This window comes from Nomia melanderi, chromosome 2, assembly GCF_051020985.1.
Source record: "Nomia melanderi isolate GNS246 chromosome 2, iyNomMela1, whole genome shotgun sequence".
In the NCBI taxonomy this organism is placed as follows: Eukaryota; Metazoa; Arthropoda; class Insecta; order Hymenoptera; family Halictidae; genus Nomia; species Nomia melanderi.
The window spans coordinates 20,392,809-20,405,373 of record NC_135000.1 but is presented as its reverse complement, the minus strand read 5'-3'; the positions used below and the strand labels follow the sequence as shown (position 1 = coordinate 20,405,373).

Here is a 12,565-nt window from a genome sequence, read left to right as displayed (position 1 = left end):
GTGATCCTCTAAACCAAAAGACTTCATTAAAACCTCTATCTACCTTTAGCGCCAAACAAATTCGATGCGATAGCTGGTCGAGTATCCGGTTTTCATAAAATGTTTATACAGCGAGCGAATAATTCTTTGAAAGCCGAGATCGCGGGACACGGGGCTGTTCGGGGTATTTCGAGTGGCCTGGCCACGTCGGACTGTTATTATTAAAGAGGAAATATCCGCCACTCGTCTCGCCCAAAGATCGACGAATTAATTTCACCCGGAAGAAGAGGAGCTCCGCGCTTCGTGAATAAATAAACCCGAGCCACCCTGGTTCGACATCTGCCGAGTTTATTACTCGAGGGAGGGTTTACGCGGAAGTGGATCGGTGCTCGCCAGTTTCCTTTTTCGCTACGCCAAGTTCAAGTGTTTCTTTCCACTGGGTCCTCAACCTTCTGCCTCCCCTTTCCCTCTGAATTCTCGCGAGTATGAAAATGGCGAAAGACTGTTTCGTGGCCGTTTTATGAGACAAAAGCCGCCACCCTCTTCTCCGTGAAGGAAGTAGGCGGTCGCGAACTTCCGGCGCAGCGGCCGACTTCTCCCATCCACCTCCCGGGAAACCTTGTTGCGTTTAAGCAAAGAAATACACAGGTTGCGTAACGGCCAGGTTTTCACAGCCACTTCGCGTGACTCTATTAGCATGTCTGCCACAGTCTAGCGGGTCTCTTTATTTATATTATTCGCGTCGCGGTGCGTTTCTGCTCTTTCACTCTCTCCCTCTCGTTACGGTGAAAGTTCCTTTTCGCATGGCAATCGTCGTTGCCTTTTATATTCGGGGTGCCTGGTAAACTGCTGCCTGTTTCTCATTTCATTGGATTGATCTATGGATTTGTATGGATTCTTACGTAAATAACAAAGGTGCGTTCGCTGTTTGATCAGTTTTATATAATTGTTACTATTTGTGACTATTGCGTCAGTTATATTATTTCTGGAAATTTTTTTGTGAGAAAGAGGTTATATAAAAATGATTATTTCATTGCACATGTTTTATGATTAAATTTTATCGATTTAGTGCATCCAATGATTTTGCCGTCTGAGAGTAAGCGAATAGAAAACTTTCTAATGTTTCATTATCATTGCAGTTGACTTCATCAGGGACTAAAGACGCACTGATACAGATAATTTGTTCTTATTGATGTGTCTCACCGAAGGGACTTTAAGAAGATTTAAAAAGTTTCTGGAAGATATTAGACTCGGTAAGAAATGTTTACAAGCCACTTCAACATTTTGTCAACATTCGATGTCTTTCTTATCGTCCCCGTGGCGTAGGGATCGTTAAGCCAACAACGTTCTCCAAGATGTCGCCGGTATGACAAATTCCGTGGGACACGAAACTGCGAGATGAGTGGGCTGCAGTGTTCCCAGTCTGTGATTCGATGGAGCTCTATAAGAAAGACGTTAGGGTACGGAAGTAATGGGAAACAACGTGGTTCCCTAGAGTTCGAGTTCGAGGCATCGGCAAGAACGATTAGGGAGGAAATGACTGTGAAACCGAGCACGTTGGCGGAAAGGAACCGCGTGATTTCTTTGTGAGAGCAATTTGTCTGGTTTTCGTTCCCTTTTCGCCTGGTCACGGCGAAGCAAGGGCAGTAAGATTGATTTTCCTCTCATTTCGAGGACTCAATCCACGTGACTTGAAAAAGTGTACCCTTCCTGCTCTGTATTTAAGAATCTTAAGTGGTTTCCATTGCGAACAGAATTTTTCGTTGCGTTTCTTCAATCGAAGTCTAATTACATTATCAATTCAGTAATCATAAACAGTAATTACAAATTTAACTATTTTGTAATTGGCGGTTAAACGAATTATACGAATTAATTCCTTCGTTTAACATTTTTTATTACCTCATGTTTCCTGATTACTGGGATTTAATAGCTCCACTATGACCGTTTCAAAACAGGAGAATTAAATATGTTTTAAAAAGTGATTTACGTGAAAGTTCTTAAAGCATTCTTGCCTCAAACTTTCCATCTAAAACTTCGTTGCAAAAAGGAAGTTGCAGGTTACACGGAAACTGTCGAGGATCTGGATAACAGGAAACGGAATGCACTAAATACACACACGAGTATTGTAAATATCATTTATTGGACTTTTAGGCGTCATGGGGTACAACGATTACATCACGTTGCTTATTTGTTAACACCTAAGCAATTCGACAGTAAAATCAAACAGAAACGAAAACCGACGGAAACTAACGGTACATTTGATCGATCGTATACACTAAAGGAAACCTCGAAAGGATCACCAGGTAATCATTCCTCTCGCGTCTAGAAATTGAACGGCGATTACAATTTTCGTTGCGAATTACAGGCGAACCATACGAACGAAGCCTACGCATCGTAGCCGGCACGCTTCATCACTCCACTTTTAGTTTTTCTTCCGCTTATACGAAAAAATTAGGAACCACTGCGTTTCGCAAACCCATTTACGCAACGATATCACTCGAAGGAACTGGAACGATCGAAACGAGATTCTATACGATTACTCAATGAATCACGGAGGACAACGATCTTATTCTTTTTTCACATCGTTTCTTCTCTCTCTCTCTCTCTCGCTCTCTCTCTCTCTCTCTCGCTCTCTCTCTCTCTCTCTCTCTCTCTCTCTCTCTCTCTCTCTCTCTTCTCTCTCTCTCTCTCTCTCTCTCTCTCTCTCTCTCTCTCTCTCTCTCTCTCTCTCTCTCTCTCTCTCTCTCTCTCTCGCTCTCTCACACACACTGTCCCTCTTTCTCACTCGTTTCTATTCTCTCAATCACTCACTCATTCTCCCTCTCTCCCTTTCTCTCCTTCTCTCTTCCTTTTTTCTCATCATTTCTCCCTATTACAAGTACAACGACCGTAACGTTAATTCTTCATCGCTTCTTGTTCTGTTAGGACGTTCGTAAAAGGAGGATGGGGATGATGATGATGGTTACAGAGCACAATCTCGTCAGTGAAATCTCGTCACGTGACATGACGACAGTGAAACTAACACGATGATTAATACACGACATTCAGATTGGTAGTGGGTTGGGGCTGGGGAGGAGGAAGGGGTGGGAAAGGCAAACGAGAACTTATGGCTAAATAAAACTTTATAAAAATATATCAACGAATAATAAATATATCTCTAACAGCGTCACTGTATAATTCGTCATACATAGCCGTCGGTGTGTTCGATAGCCTATGCATTTACAATCACTATATACACGCTATTTAGTTTACTACTTACCTAAAATAATATACAACAATGTACTTTTTTTTATTTTTTTTTAATCTTCCTATTTCATTCCCGCAATACTTAGGTTTCTCTCTTCCTTCCTTCGCTCGCTCGCTCGCTCGTTTCGTTTCGTTCACTTCGGTGTCCTCGACCGCGCGCACGTTTCGTTCTTTCCTCGTTCGATTGTATCGCGCGCATATCTCTACTGAGCGTTTCGAAATTCATGGTCCGGAATTTAGATTTTACTGGCACCGATGGAAAGATGGTTTCGGAAAGCTTTCGGTCAACGTTGCTTTTTCCTTTGCATTTCATCGATAAACCATCTTAAAGGTCCAAAAAGATTTAAGAATTTTGATATTGTTGCTGGTTCGTATGTAGATGTAAATCTTTACAAAAGACTACTTTCTCTACTTTACTTATGAGCTCCATATTATGAGAAGATAAAAATTTCATTGAAGCTAATCAATCACTTTATTCCGTTGAATTTCAGAATATCAAAAATTCTAAGAAAATAAAACGTTCCCAATATTCATTCGAACACCCTTTAATTCTTTCCAGAATATAATCTTAAAAACTAATAGCTTACAAAATTATCCAAAAATCGTTGAAACCAATTTCAAACCTCAATTCTCAACTTCTTTAAGAATTCATCGATCAACCAGCTTCGAACCGATACCCACAAATTTCAAAATACCCGGTACGCATTCGCGTTACGCGTCCACCGCGACCAAAAGCGATTCATGTTCGATCGAACATTCTTCGTTCAGCCTGGCCGACGTTACCGACTGAGAAAATTGGTCTCCTGTTCAATCACCGTCTCGACAAACATTTTTCCCTTCGTTTCCCGTTTTATTCTCGATGTACGTGTCCTCTGTGCACGCGTGTGCGCCTGTACGCGTGTATTCCCCTCACCGTCGTCTTACAAATAAACTATACAAATATTTACACGCGCCCTCCCCACGCGTGATGCGTAACCTCGTGATTTCCGGCGCGATCGGGACGAGAGCCCCGGAAATGGCTGGTGTCGAAGGGCCACGAACTTAGTTTACAAACTTTCCCTACGCACCGATGCATCTTCCGTGAACATAATGGCCGCGGCGTTTCCCAAAGCCAGGGGAAATACGTCCGCTATTCAAACCGCTCGAACAATAAACGCGTTTCGTTTCCTTCTTCCTCACGTGTTTCTCGCCCGTCTCTCTTCCTTCTACCCTATTCTCCATTTTTCTTCGGTCTTCGTCGCAGGAACAAAGGCATCGCGATAAAAGTAACACGAAAAAAGTAACTCGAAAAGAAAGGGAAAGAAACCCATTACACGTTACCGATTCGTTACGATCGCTCTGCGCATATCTTAATCTATTTTCTAGAAAATTCTAATAGTATCAAAAAAAAGGAAGGATCCCGGGGACAGGATCCGCGATTAAGGAACGACGAGGCCGGATTATCTTTGTCGTCGGAAGTTTCAATCGTCGACCGCAACGTTGGTAGAAGGAATTCCTTTTTCTTGGAACGCTTTCAACCATTATCTTTCTTCGTGATTTTACGAAAAGGAACAGTGAAACGAGTAAAATACAGAATCGTATGCAAACGAGGATTCATTGTTTTCGTCGATTTTATGTTCGAAAGTATGAGAATAATATTCGATTCCTCCGTTCGATTCGTTTTCTTCGATCTCGTGTATTCTCTACGTCTCTCGCTTGATTTTTATATATTATTTACAATCATCGAAGTCACGGGAAATACTGACGGAAACATTCTCCTTCCTCCCCGTGGCGACTCGCGGGGAAGTAAGGATCGTTCGATTCTGTTTCGGTTCGTTTCTAAGAAATATCTTTTTTTTTTCTCTCGTCGTTTTCTTCTCCTCCTTCTCCTCCTCCTCCTCCTGTTTCGGCTGCTTTTTCTGTTTCGTTTAGAATCGGGGACTCCTCAGCGACGGTGCTCCTGCAGAACGGCCAGCGCCAGACAAAGCGACAGGCAGGCGAGGCTTGCTGACCGGAAGTGAGCGTGACTGTACCCGGAGGCCCGTGTCACGTTCAACAAAACGGAAGCGTCCGCGATCCCTTCCGACGAGCGGACCAGCAGCAACCATTCGCCGGCGTGCGACCATTGGATCGTGTCGAAGCTGAGCACTGTCCGGTAACAAGACTCCGTGCCGCCGTCCTGAAAGGTAAACAGGCACGTGTGAGCGCGATTAATGAGGACGTCTCCTAGTGTACAATGTCAATGAGCAATTTCTTTGTCGTAATTTCCTGATCTTTGTATCGTCGGAGATGTACAATATTTTGGAAAGGACTTTATGTAATTCGTGGAATTGTTAAGGTTATATGGATTTAGACTGTTTGGAATTGAGGGAAATTGGGACATTGATTAATGTTATTGGTAATATTATTAATTCAATGTATTATTTCTAATAATACTGAAATATTGAGATATTACTAATATTGACAAGGGAAGTTATTGGAATTAAAGTATGTTGTATTGAAATACAATTTGGTGGAGTAGATTAGTTTCTAGAGTTATGGGAAAGATTTTCTATTGTTGTACCTATTGTATTTTGTGAACTGGTATGTACAGTATTCCTATAATTTAGGTCGGTCTGTTGTGTTTATCAATAATTACCTTCTTATTATTTTATTTTAGTGGACTCTAGGATGTATATTTGTAATTTGGAAACTTTCTTGAAGGAAATTTACTGTAAATGTTAATTGTTGGTTTTAAGGGGTGAGTGCTATTTAAGAGATAAGTATCATTTAAATGCAAGAGTAGCGGAAAAGCAACATCAAGTTCTTCTGGTTCATTCGAGCATAGTTTTAGTTAGAGTTGAAATTTAATGCTTCGGAAACTCGAATTCCGATCCCGATTCAGCTCGAATTCCCAGCGGAATGTTTTTATCGTGTAATGCTCATTAACCCTCTACTCGATAACGTCGATTCAAACCGTCTTTCTTATCTACTCCGATTCCGCTTTCGTTCCTGCGTTTAAACTTTCGCGTGAAACTTCTGCGGGGAAACTGAAAACTTCCTGCGTCACCTTATGTCCTCGCTTCAATTGTCCGTATCATATCTGATTTCCATTGCTTTTTCCGACCGGACTTTTACTACTTTTTCTTTCGGTGAAGTTTATTCCTTATCGTATTTTTCTCTTAGAACTGTACTCAAGAATGAAAACTGTTCCACTTATTATCACCTGTGTTTAAAATATTAAATGAAGACTATAGACGTTTATACATTTACAGGGGAAATAAATTTTTTCTTTTATTTTGATTTTTATAAAGTAATCAATGAAAGAGGCATTTTGTACAAAGATTGTATAAGATCTTACTAAAAGATAGGCAAACAGCGTAGATCAGCCGTTGATCAGACCAAAAATATAAATCAGTTACTAGTTTTACAAGTAGTATGGATCAGTCATTACAGGCCAATAAAATATTTAGTGAACAATATAAAAGTAGTTCAGTAGAACAACTCCATGTTGGATTAGATAAATGAACAAAACAATATACTTATAAATTAGCTAACGACTAAAATATCCTACTAGATCACCATATTCTTAACTACATCAAAACTATTCCTTAACCCTTAATTCCTCTAACACTGGGTCTCTTTGTTTCGTAATTATTGGTACCTTAAAAGCATTGAATACCTGAAATGATTTCGAAAATAAATAGTTTCACTTGAATACTATAATTAATGTATGAAGAAATTGAAAATAATCTTTTGTTACATTTTTTATATGAATTACATATCAATGACATTAAATGCTTGGTAGTTCTAATGATAATACAATCGAAAATATAATTTCATTTCCATGTGTTAGGACAACAAGGGGACAATTTTACGATACGGGAAAATATTCATAGATACGTTCATAACCGTTAGCTTTCCGTCCGGTACTTTAGCAGGCCGGCCTGCAGCCAATATGCGGCACACGAGGGTTCACCTTAGAGATGAACTATTGTCTATTTTTTCACTTTTAGCCCAGGTATCGTAAAGTCGTGTTACAGATGGTCCATTAAAATTTCAGAAAAAAGTGTCCTCAAGGATCTTGACCTAATGGAATTTCCCCAACGTTGCCAAACATTCACCCAGCGTAGCGACCAACTCCTTTACCTCCGCTCCAGGGAAATACCGCGCTATGGGCGTACTGGAAGGGGATGATACAGGAGTGGTTATCATACTTAGGAAGGGATAGAAAAACCGCCCCTGGGCCCACCTTCGTACATTGAGAGGGAGGGAGTGGACCCAGGAGGATTATAAAAACCCTTCAGAGAATTAGTCAGGGTTTCAGAATCAGAACAGAAACAGCATCAGTACAGTTAGAACACAGTTTAGAAAAACCAGAATCAGAATCAGTTGAGAATTAGAAACAAAAACACGATCAATCAAGAACACGTTCAGTTAGCAACCACGTTCATTCAGGAACAAATTAGAAACACTTCAGAAAACCTCCATGCAGGGAGGTACATCATTCAGTCAATCAGTCATTAGAACTCTTAGTCCCAACATTGGGTGGTCCTTCGAGAAAAATTCAGCCTCCACATATCTCAAACGCGACTATTCAAACAAATCTACCTGAACCCGAGTTTAAAATTCAAATATTCCAAGACGTACTCAAACAAGAAGTCTAATAATTCGCATGTCCCGTCAAAGCGGCACCGAAGACAATTATCAAGACTAAAAACCTTTCGACAAAGAAACTCTGTATTCCATTTCCGGAGCTGTTCACCTAGATTCCGGCCAGCAAATAGCGCATTCTTTTCGTATTATTGAGGACCGGTCGCGTGACGCCGGTGTCTCTGGTTCAAAGAGCCTCAAACATTCATTTCAGCCATGCTATACTGTCTGCGCGGCCGCTCGCGAATCGGTACACCGTTCAGCAACGGTTAAACTTCGGGGAACGTCAGCTCGAAACGCAATAACGCGGTCCCACGTGACTCGGCCGTTTCAAGAGGGTCTAAGGATGCACGCCGAAGGTCCTCTTAATTCTGAGAAAACGCGGGAATCGTCGTAACGACGACGACGTCCGGGAATGAGGCTGAGTCGGAAGAAATCGGGTCAGGGAAGAAGTAGAATCGTCGCTGGCACCCGCTGGAAGCGCAATTTAACTTGGAGAGAGGGAACATCGGAGTACGGCACACCAATGTCTACTTTGTTCCTCGACGAATCCGCGATTCCCGGCGACTACGATTTCTGGTGCTCGACACGGGAATCATACATCCAACGAGATGATTGTGATCGCTGATCGAGAGAGGAGATTGGCTGACTTGCTCATTATGAATTCTTGATTTTTGGGGATAAGATTTTGGAACTATTTTTGTAGAGATGTTTGGCACTTGCTGTGGGAGCTGTATTGTGTGTTGATCAAAAGGTGGTAAGTTTAGAATTATTACAATTGTGATGAGGATTTTTGGAAATGTGTCTTTATATATCTGAATCACAAATTTCTAAGCTTAGTTGCTGTTTGCGCTGAATTGTTTAGACTGAGAACATTTCTTTGCGAATTGACAATAGTGAAACAAATCAAATATATTCGCGAAGAATGTTTTCGGACAAATAATTAACTCTTTGCAATCGAAAGTTTTTTACTAGAGTTATTCAATATCTTCCGATGAGGCATAAATGACATTTTTTGAAACTAATGAGACAACATACATAGATTAAAAAACAAAGCTATTTTATTTCAATATTCCACATATTAGTGCATTGTACAAAGTTTAATAATATATATAATTATACATAATTTTGCTATGTCAAATCAAATGGTGATTGCCAGTCACCTCTCGAATTTAAAAGGTTAAAGTGTCAATGAAAATCAAATTAGACTTGCGTTTGTCTATCCAACTTGTCATCAATGCACAGTTACATCAATCACTTCAATCGTCGATGCTCGCCATTAGAGTACCCCGGAAAAGTGCAACGAAGGTCCATCGCGCAGAACAAAAGTTAATTACCATTAGTAGCGAGCGCCGCAAGAAGACAGTGTAATACGCGGAAATCGGATTCATGCGTACGGATACCCTCCAGCTTATTTAATTTCTGCTTCGAAGCGTCCCCCTGTGCGGCAGTACTTTTCGACGGCAGTCCGAGAGATGGCCGCACAAAAGACGGATTAACAGATTCTGTCTCTACTTTTCCTCCCTCTCCCTTCTTTTTTCATCTCGTCCCTCGTTTTGTTGCTGTGTCGAGGAATCAGGAACAACGACGAAGCACGCGCGCGCGTACAAGCGGGCGAATCCCGGGAACTCGAGGACAGGAAAGAGTCCGACGCAGCTTTAGAGGGATTTGCTAATGCATCTGTGCCGCCGCGCGTTTGTTTTTATTAACTTTTAATCCCTTTTGTCCGCGCGCGGGAACGTTCTTAATTCGTTCAACCGTCGCCCGGCCGATTGTCCTGGCTCGCGCGATTTTTTCTCGAGGAAATTACGGATCTCCGACGGACCGGTCGGGAAGCGTTGAATTATTCTCGGCGGGCGCAGCGGCTTGTTGTTCCGCGGCGATACGCGAGGACCAGCTCGCGTTATTCCCGATTTTATGGTCGTGGGAGTCGCAATCTGGGTCAGACGCGTACGGCCGGTTTTGTGGAGAATCGATGGGGGGTATCTTGTTTAATGAAGATGAGTTATGGTTGTTTTGATTCCGTCGATATCGCGGTGTTCAGCCAAATAAACGTAGAACTGGTTTCAAATGTGAAAGGTTATTGTGTTTTTTATTGTGGCGGAGCATGTGGAATTTTGAACTCCGTGCACTCGAGAGGTGACAGTCGCTATTTGATCTGATACCACAGAACTGTGAAGTTTGATTTTTCTATAAATAAATACTTTCGTTCCGTGATTTATGTGTGAATTATTCGTAAGCTAGTTTTGATAGACATCGTTTATATTTTATTAGAAAATGTTGAGTGTTGATAATGAAAATCTTTCCAGTAGAGGGTTAAATTTTAGAATCTAATGTTTCGGAAATGTGCGAAGCCAGCAGGTTATCGAAAATCATATGTTTGTCATTTGTGAATTAAATGAATCCTTCGGTAACTAAAACCGAAGCTAGATTTTTCAGTAATTTGAAACTGCATGCAAAAGCTGCAGTGGAAAGTAGACCAGAAACTTTCAGTGGTAGCATGGTTCGTTAAGCTAGTGGTATTGAAATGTGCTTGGTCAGGCAAGAAGAGCATTACTGTGTTTAATCAAACAAAAAAGAAGGAGCAGTGCAGCAGTGTAGTCACTGCACTTGCTCAAATAAGATAAAAGGGGCTGTGTTTAATCAGACAAGTGAAACAAGTCTGTAGTTGGTCAGACAGGTAATATAATAGGAACATTTTCATCGTTTCCCGTCTCACGTCGGCGAAGGCTCACTGTGAACAGTCAGCGCTCTTAAATTGCAACGCATATATTCGCAGATTAACACAAAATTCATTCGCGACACCAACGTGACGGAAAAAGGTTCTAACGCAATCCAAACTCTCGCTTCAACTCAATTACTTCAAAGCACAATACACATAAATCCAAACCCGTTACGAATACAAATCCTCAAACCCGCTGTTCAAAAGCAACACCGAATTCAATCGCAGTTCCCCATTTAATCACTCCTACCTCTGAATTCAATACAAACAAGGGAACAAACGGTGTAATCATAATTAAGAACCGGCGTCGGAAGTTCATTAATTTTTCGCCGGGAAGTTCGACGGAAATAGTTAGCGCAGCCAGTATCGACAGTATGGCATTCAAAACAGAATCTGGGTCAAAATAACTACGCTCGCCGCAACACGTGCACCGATCTGCGGCGTGCACCGCCCCCCATCCCCGGGCTCCCCGCCGAGCCACGCCGAGGAGCTGCAATTCCACGAATTAATTACCCGCTACTGCAGTCCCGGATAACAAGGGATATAGAGAACGAGCGGGATAAATCACGTACTAACTACTATCAGTCGTGGTACCGACGAACGCCTCGGAAATTTCAGTCCGGATAGCGGAGAGGAACTTTCCGATGAAATTTCCCGCGGATCGACGCGTGCGCGCGCGCTCACGCCGGCGAGAGAACAAAAGTGCCGCGCCGTGCCGCGTCGCGCCAGGACGATGTCTTGATGTATTTGCACACGGCCAACAATGAGGTCGTTTGGGAGGAGAGCAAGCACAACTCCGTGACGCGGGGCTTTTCCAACGGAAGATTGTTTGTCCGCGAAGTGCACCGTCGCGAAAGAACTTGCCGACGTTCGACGATGAAGGGACAAAAGAGGCGCCGCTTCGGTACCGTCTAGCTACCGCTCCGGATTGTTTGGCCGCTGCTGCCTGCGTCCGCAGCCCGGCGATTGCTGGTTCGTCGACAAGTTATCCGTCGCTTGGCGAAGTAATTACGCGGGTGGTGTAGGGCTAAATGTGGATACGTCGGTTCTTGATGGTAAGAGTGGTAAGAATGGAAGGTTCGAGTAGATTTTCATGGAATTTCTGGGGTGAGAAATATGTCTCTTCGGGGGTTTTAGACATTTTCGAGGCTGGGTGAACGGTTTGGCTTCAACTGAGTTTGGTTGTACAATTATTTTCATTGTTTACTATTGTTTTAATTTGATTACTATGTTTATATGATATTATTTTATTTTCATTTGAAGTAAAATTCTGCGAATGTATTAGAAGAAAGTGTATTCGTTTAAAAGGTACAGTAAAAAATAATTCTTTGTCGTTGGTTTTTCTGATTTAATATTAATTGATATTATAATAGTAATTAGACTGCGAATGTTGATCTAAATTCGTATTTTTAGGGATTAATAGAAGCTAGACTAAGGGAAAAATTGACTGTGGCAGATTAATATGAGAATATTAATAATTGTTGGTGAAATGAATATGTTCTTGTGCTTTAGAAATTTATAATACGAGTTATGAAGCGAACGTCAAATGAAAGTCAAATTCTGTAGCCACGCAAGTGCAACAGCACTCCTCTAAACTGTCAAGCAGTAAACCATGCTGTTTAGTCAGAGGAATAAGGAGCACGTGTTACGTATGGTAGGGCATATAATGTAGGTAGTTATCTGGCCAGACAAGCCCAGGAATTGGACTCTTGTCTCTGTGTGCAAGTAGAACAAGGTTGTTGCTTGCCGAAGCAAGTAGAATGTGCGCTTCTGTTTGATTTCGTAAGTAGAATAAAGCTAGTATTTGGTTAGACCACCGAAATATCTCTCTTATTTGGTTGGAAAGCAGAAAATTGAGGTTTGCCTGTACAGACAAAATGGAATTAGTTCTCGCTTCATCGCACACGTGAAAACGGGGTACTGGTCTGGATTAGACGAGCGAAATAAACGTTTTTCACTGGTACCACAAGTGAAATGGATTTCGAAGAAATTACATGGTATAATGTC

General features: G+C 41.8%; 1 protein-coding gene and 1 long non-coding RNA gene across 3 annotated transcripts in view; one reads left to right on the top strand and one right to left on the bottom strand.

Moving 5' to 3' along the window:
• Window positions 1–659: 659 nt before the first annotated feature.
• LOC143174247 (uncharacterized) lies at window positions 660–1,740 on the top strand. The gene is made up of 3 exons (XR_012998045.1): window positions 660–894; window positions 1,119–1,232; window positions 1,306–1,740. It is a non-coding gene; the product is annotated as an uncharacterized LOC143174247 (long non-coding RNA).
• A 916-nt stretch (window positions 1,741–2,656) lies between these two features.
• The window catches only part of tei (irregular chiasm C-roughest protein teiresias), a 463,293-nt gene continuing 453,384 nt past the window's right edge, over window positions 2,657–12,565 (bottom strand). For both annotated transcript variants that reach the window (XM_076364369.1, XM_031981571.2), the window contains one exon: window positions 2,657–5,383. In XM_076364369.1, coding sequence (XP_076220484.1) covers window positions 5,150–5,383 — 234 coding nt within the window. In that variant the 3' untranslated portion in view covers window positions 2,657–5,149. The remainder of the gene's footprint in view (window positions 5,384–12,565) is intronic.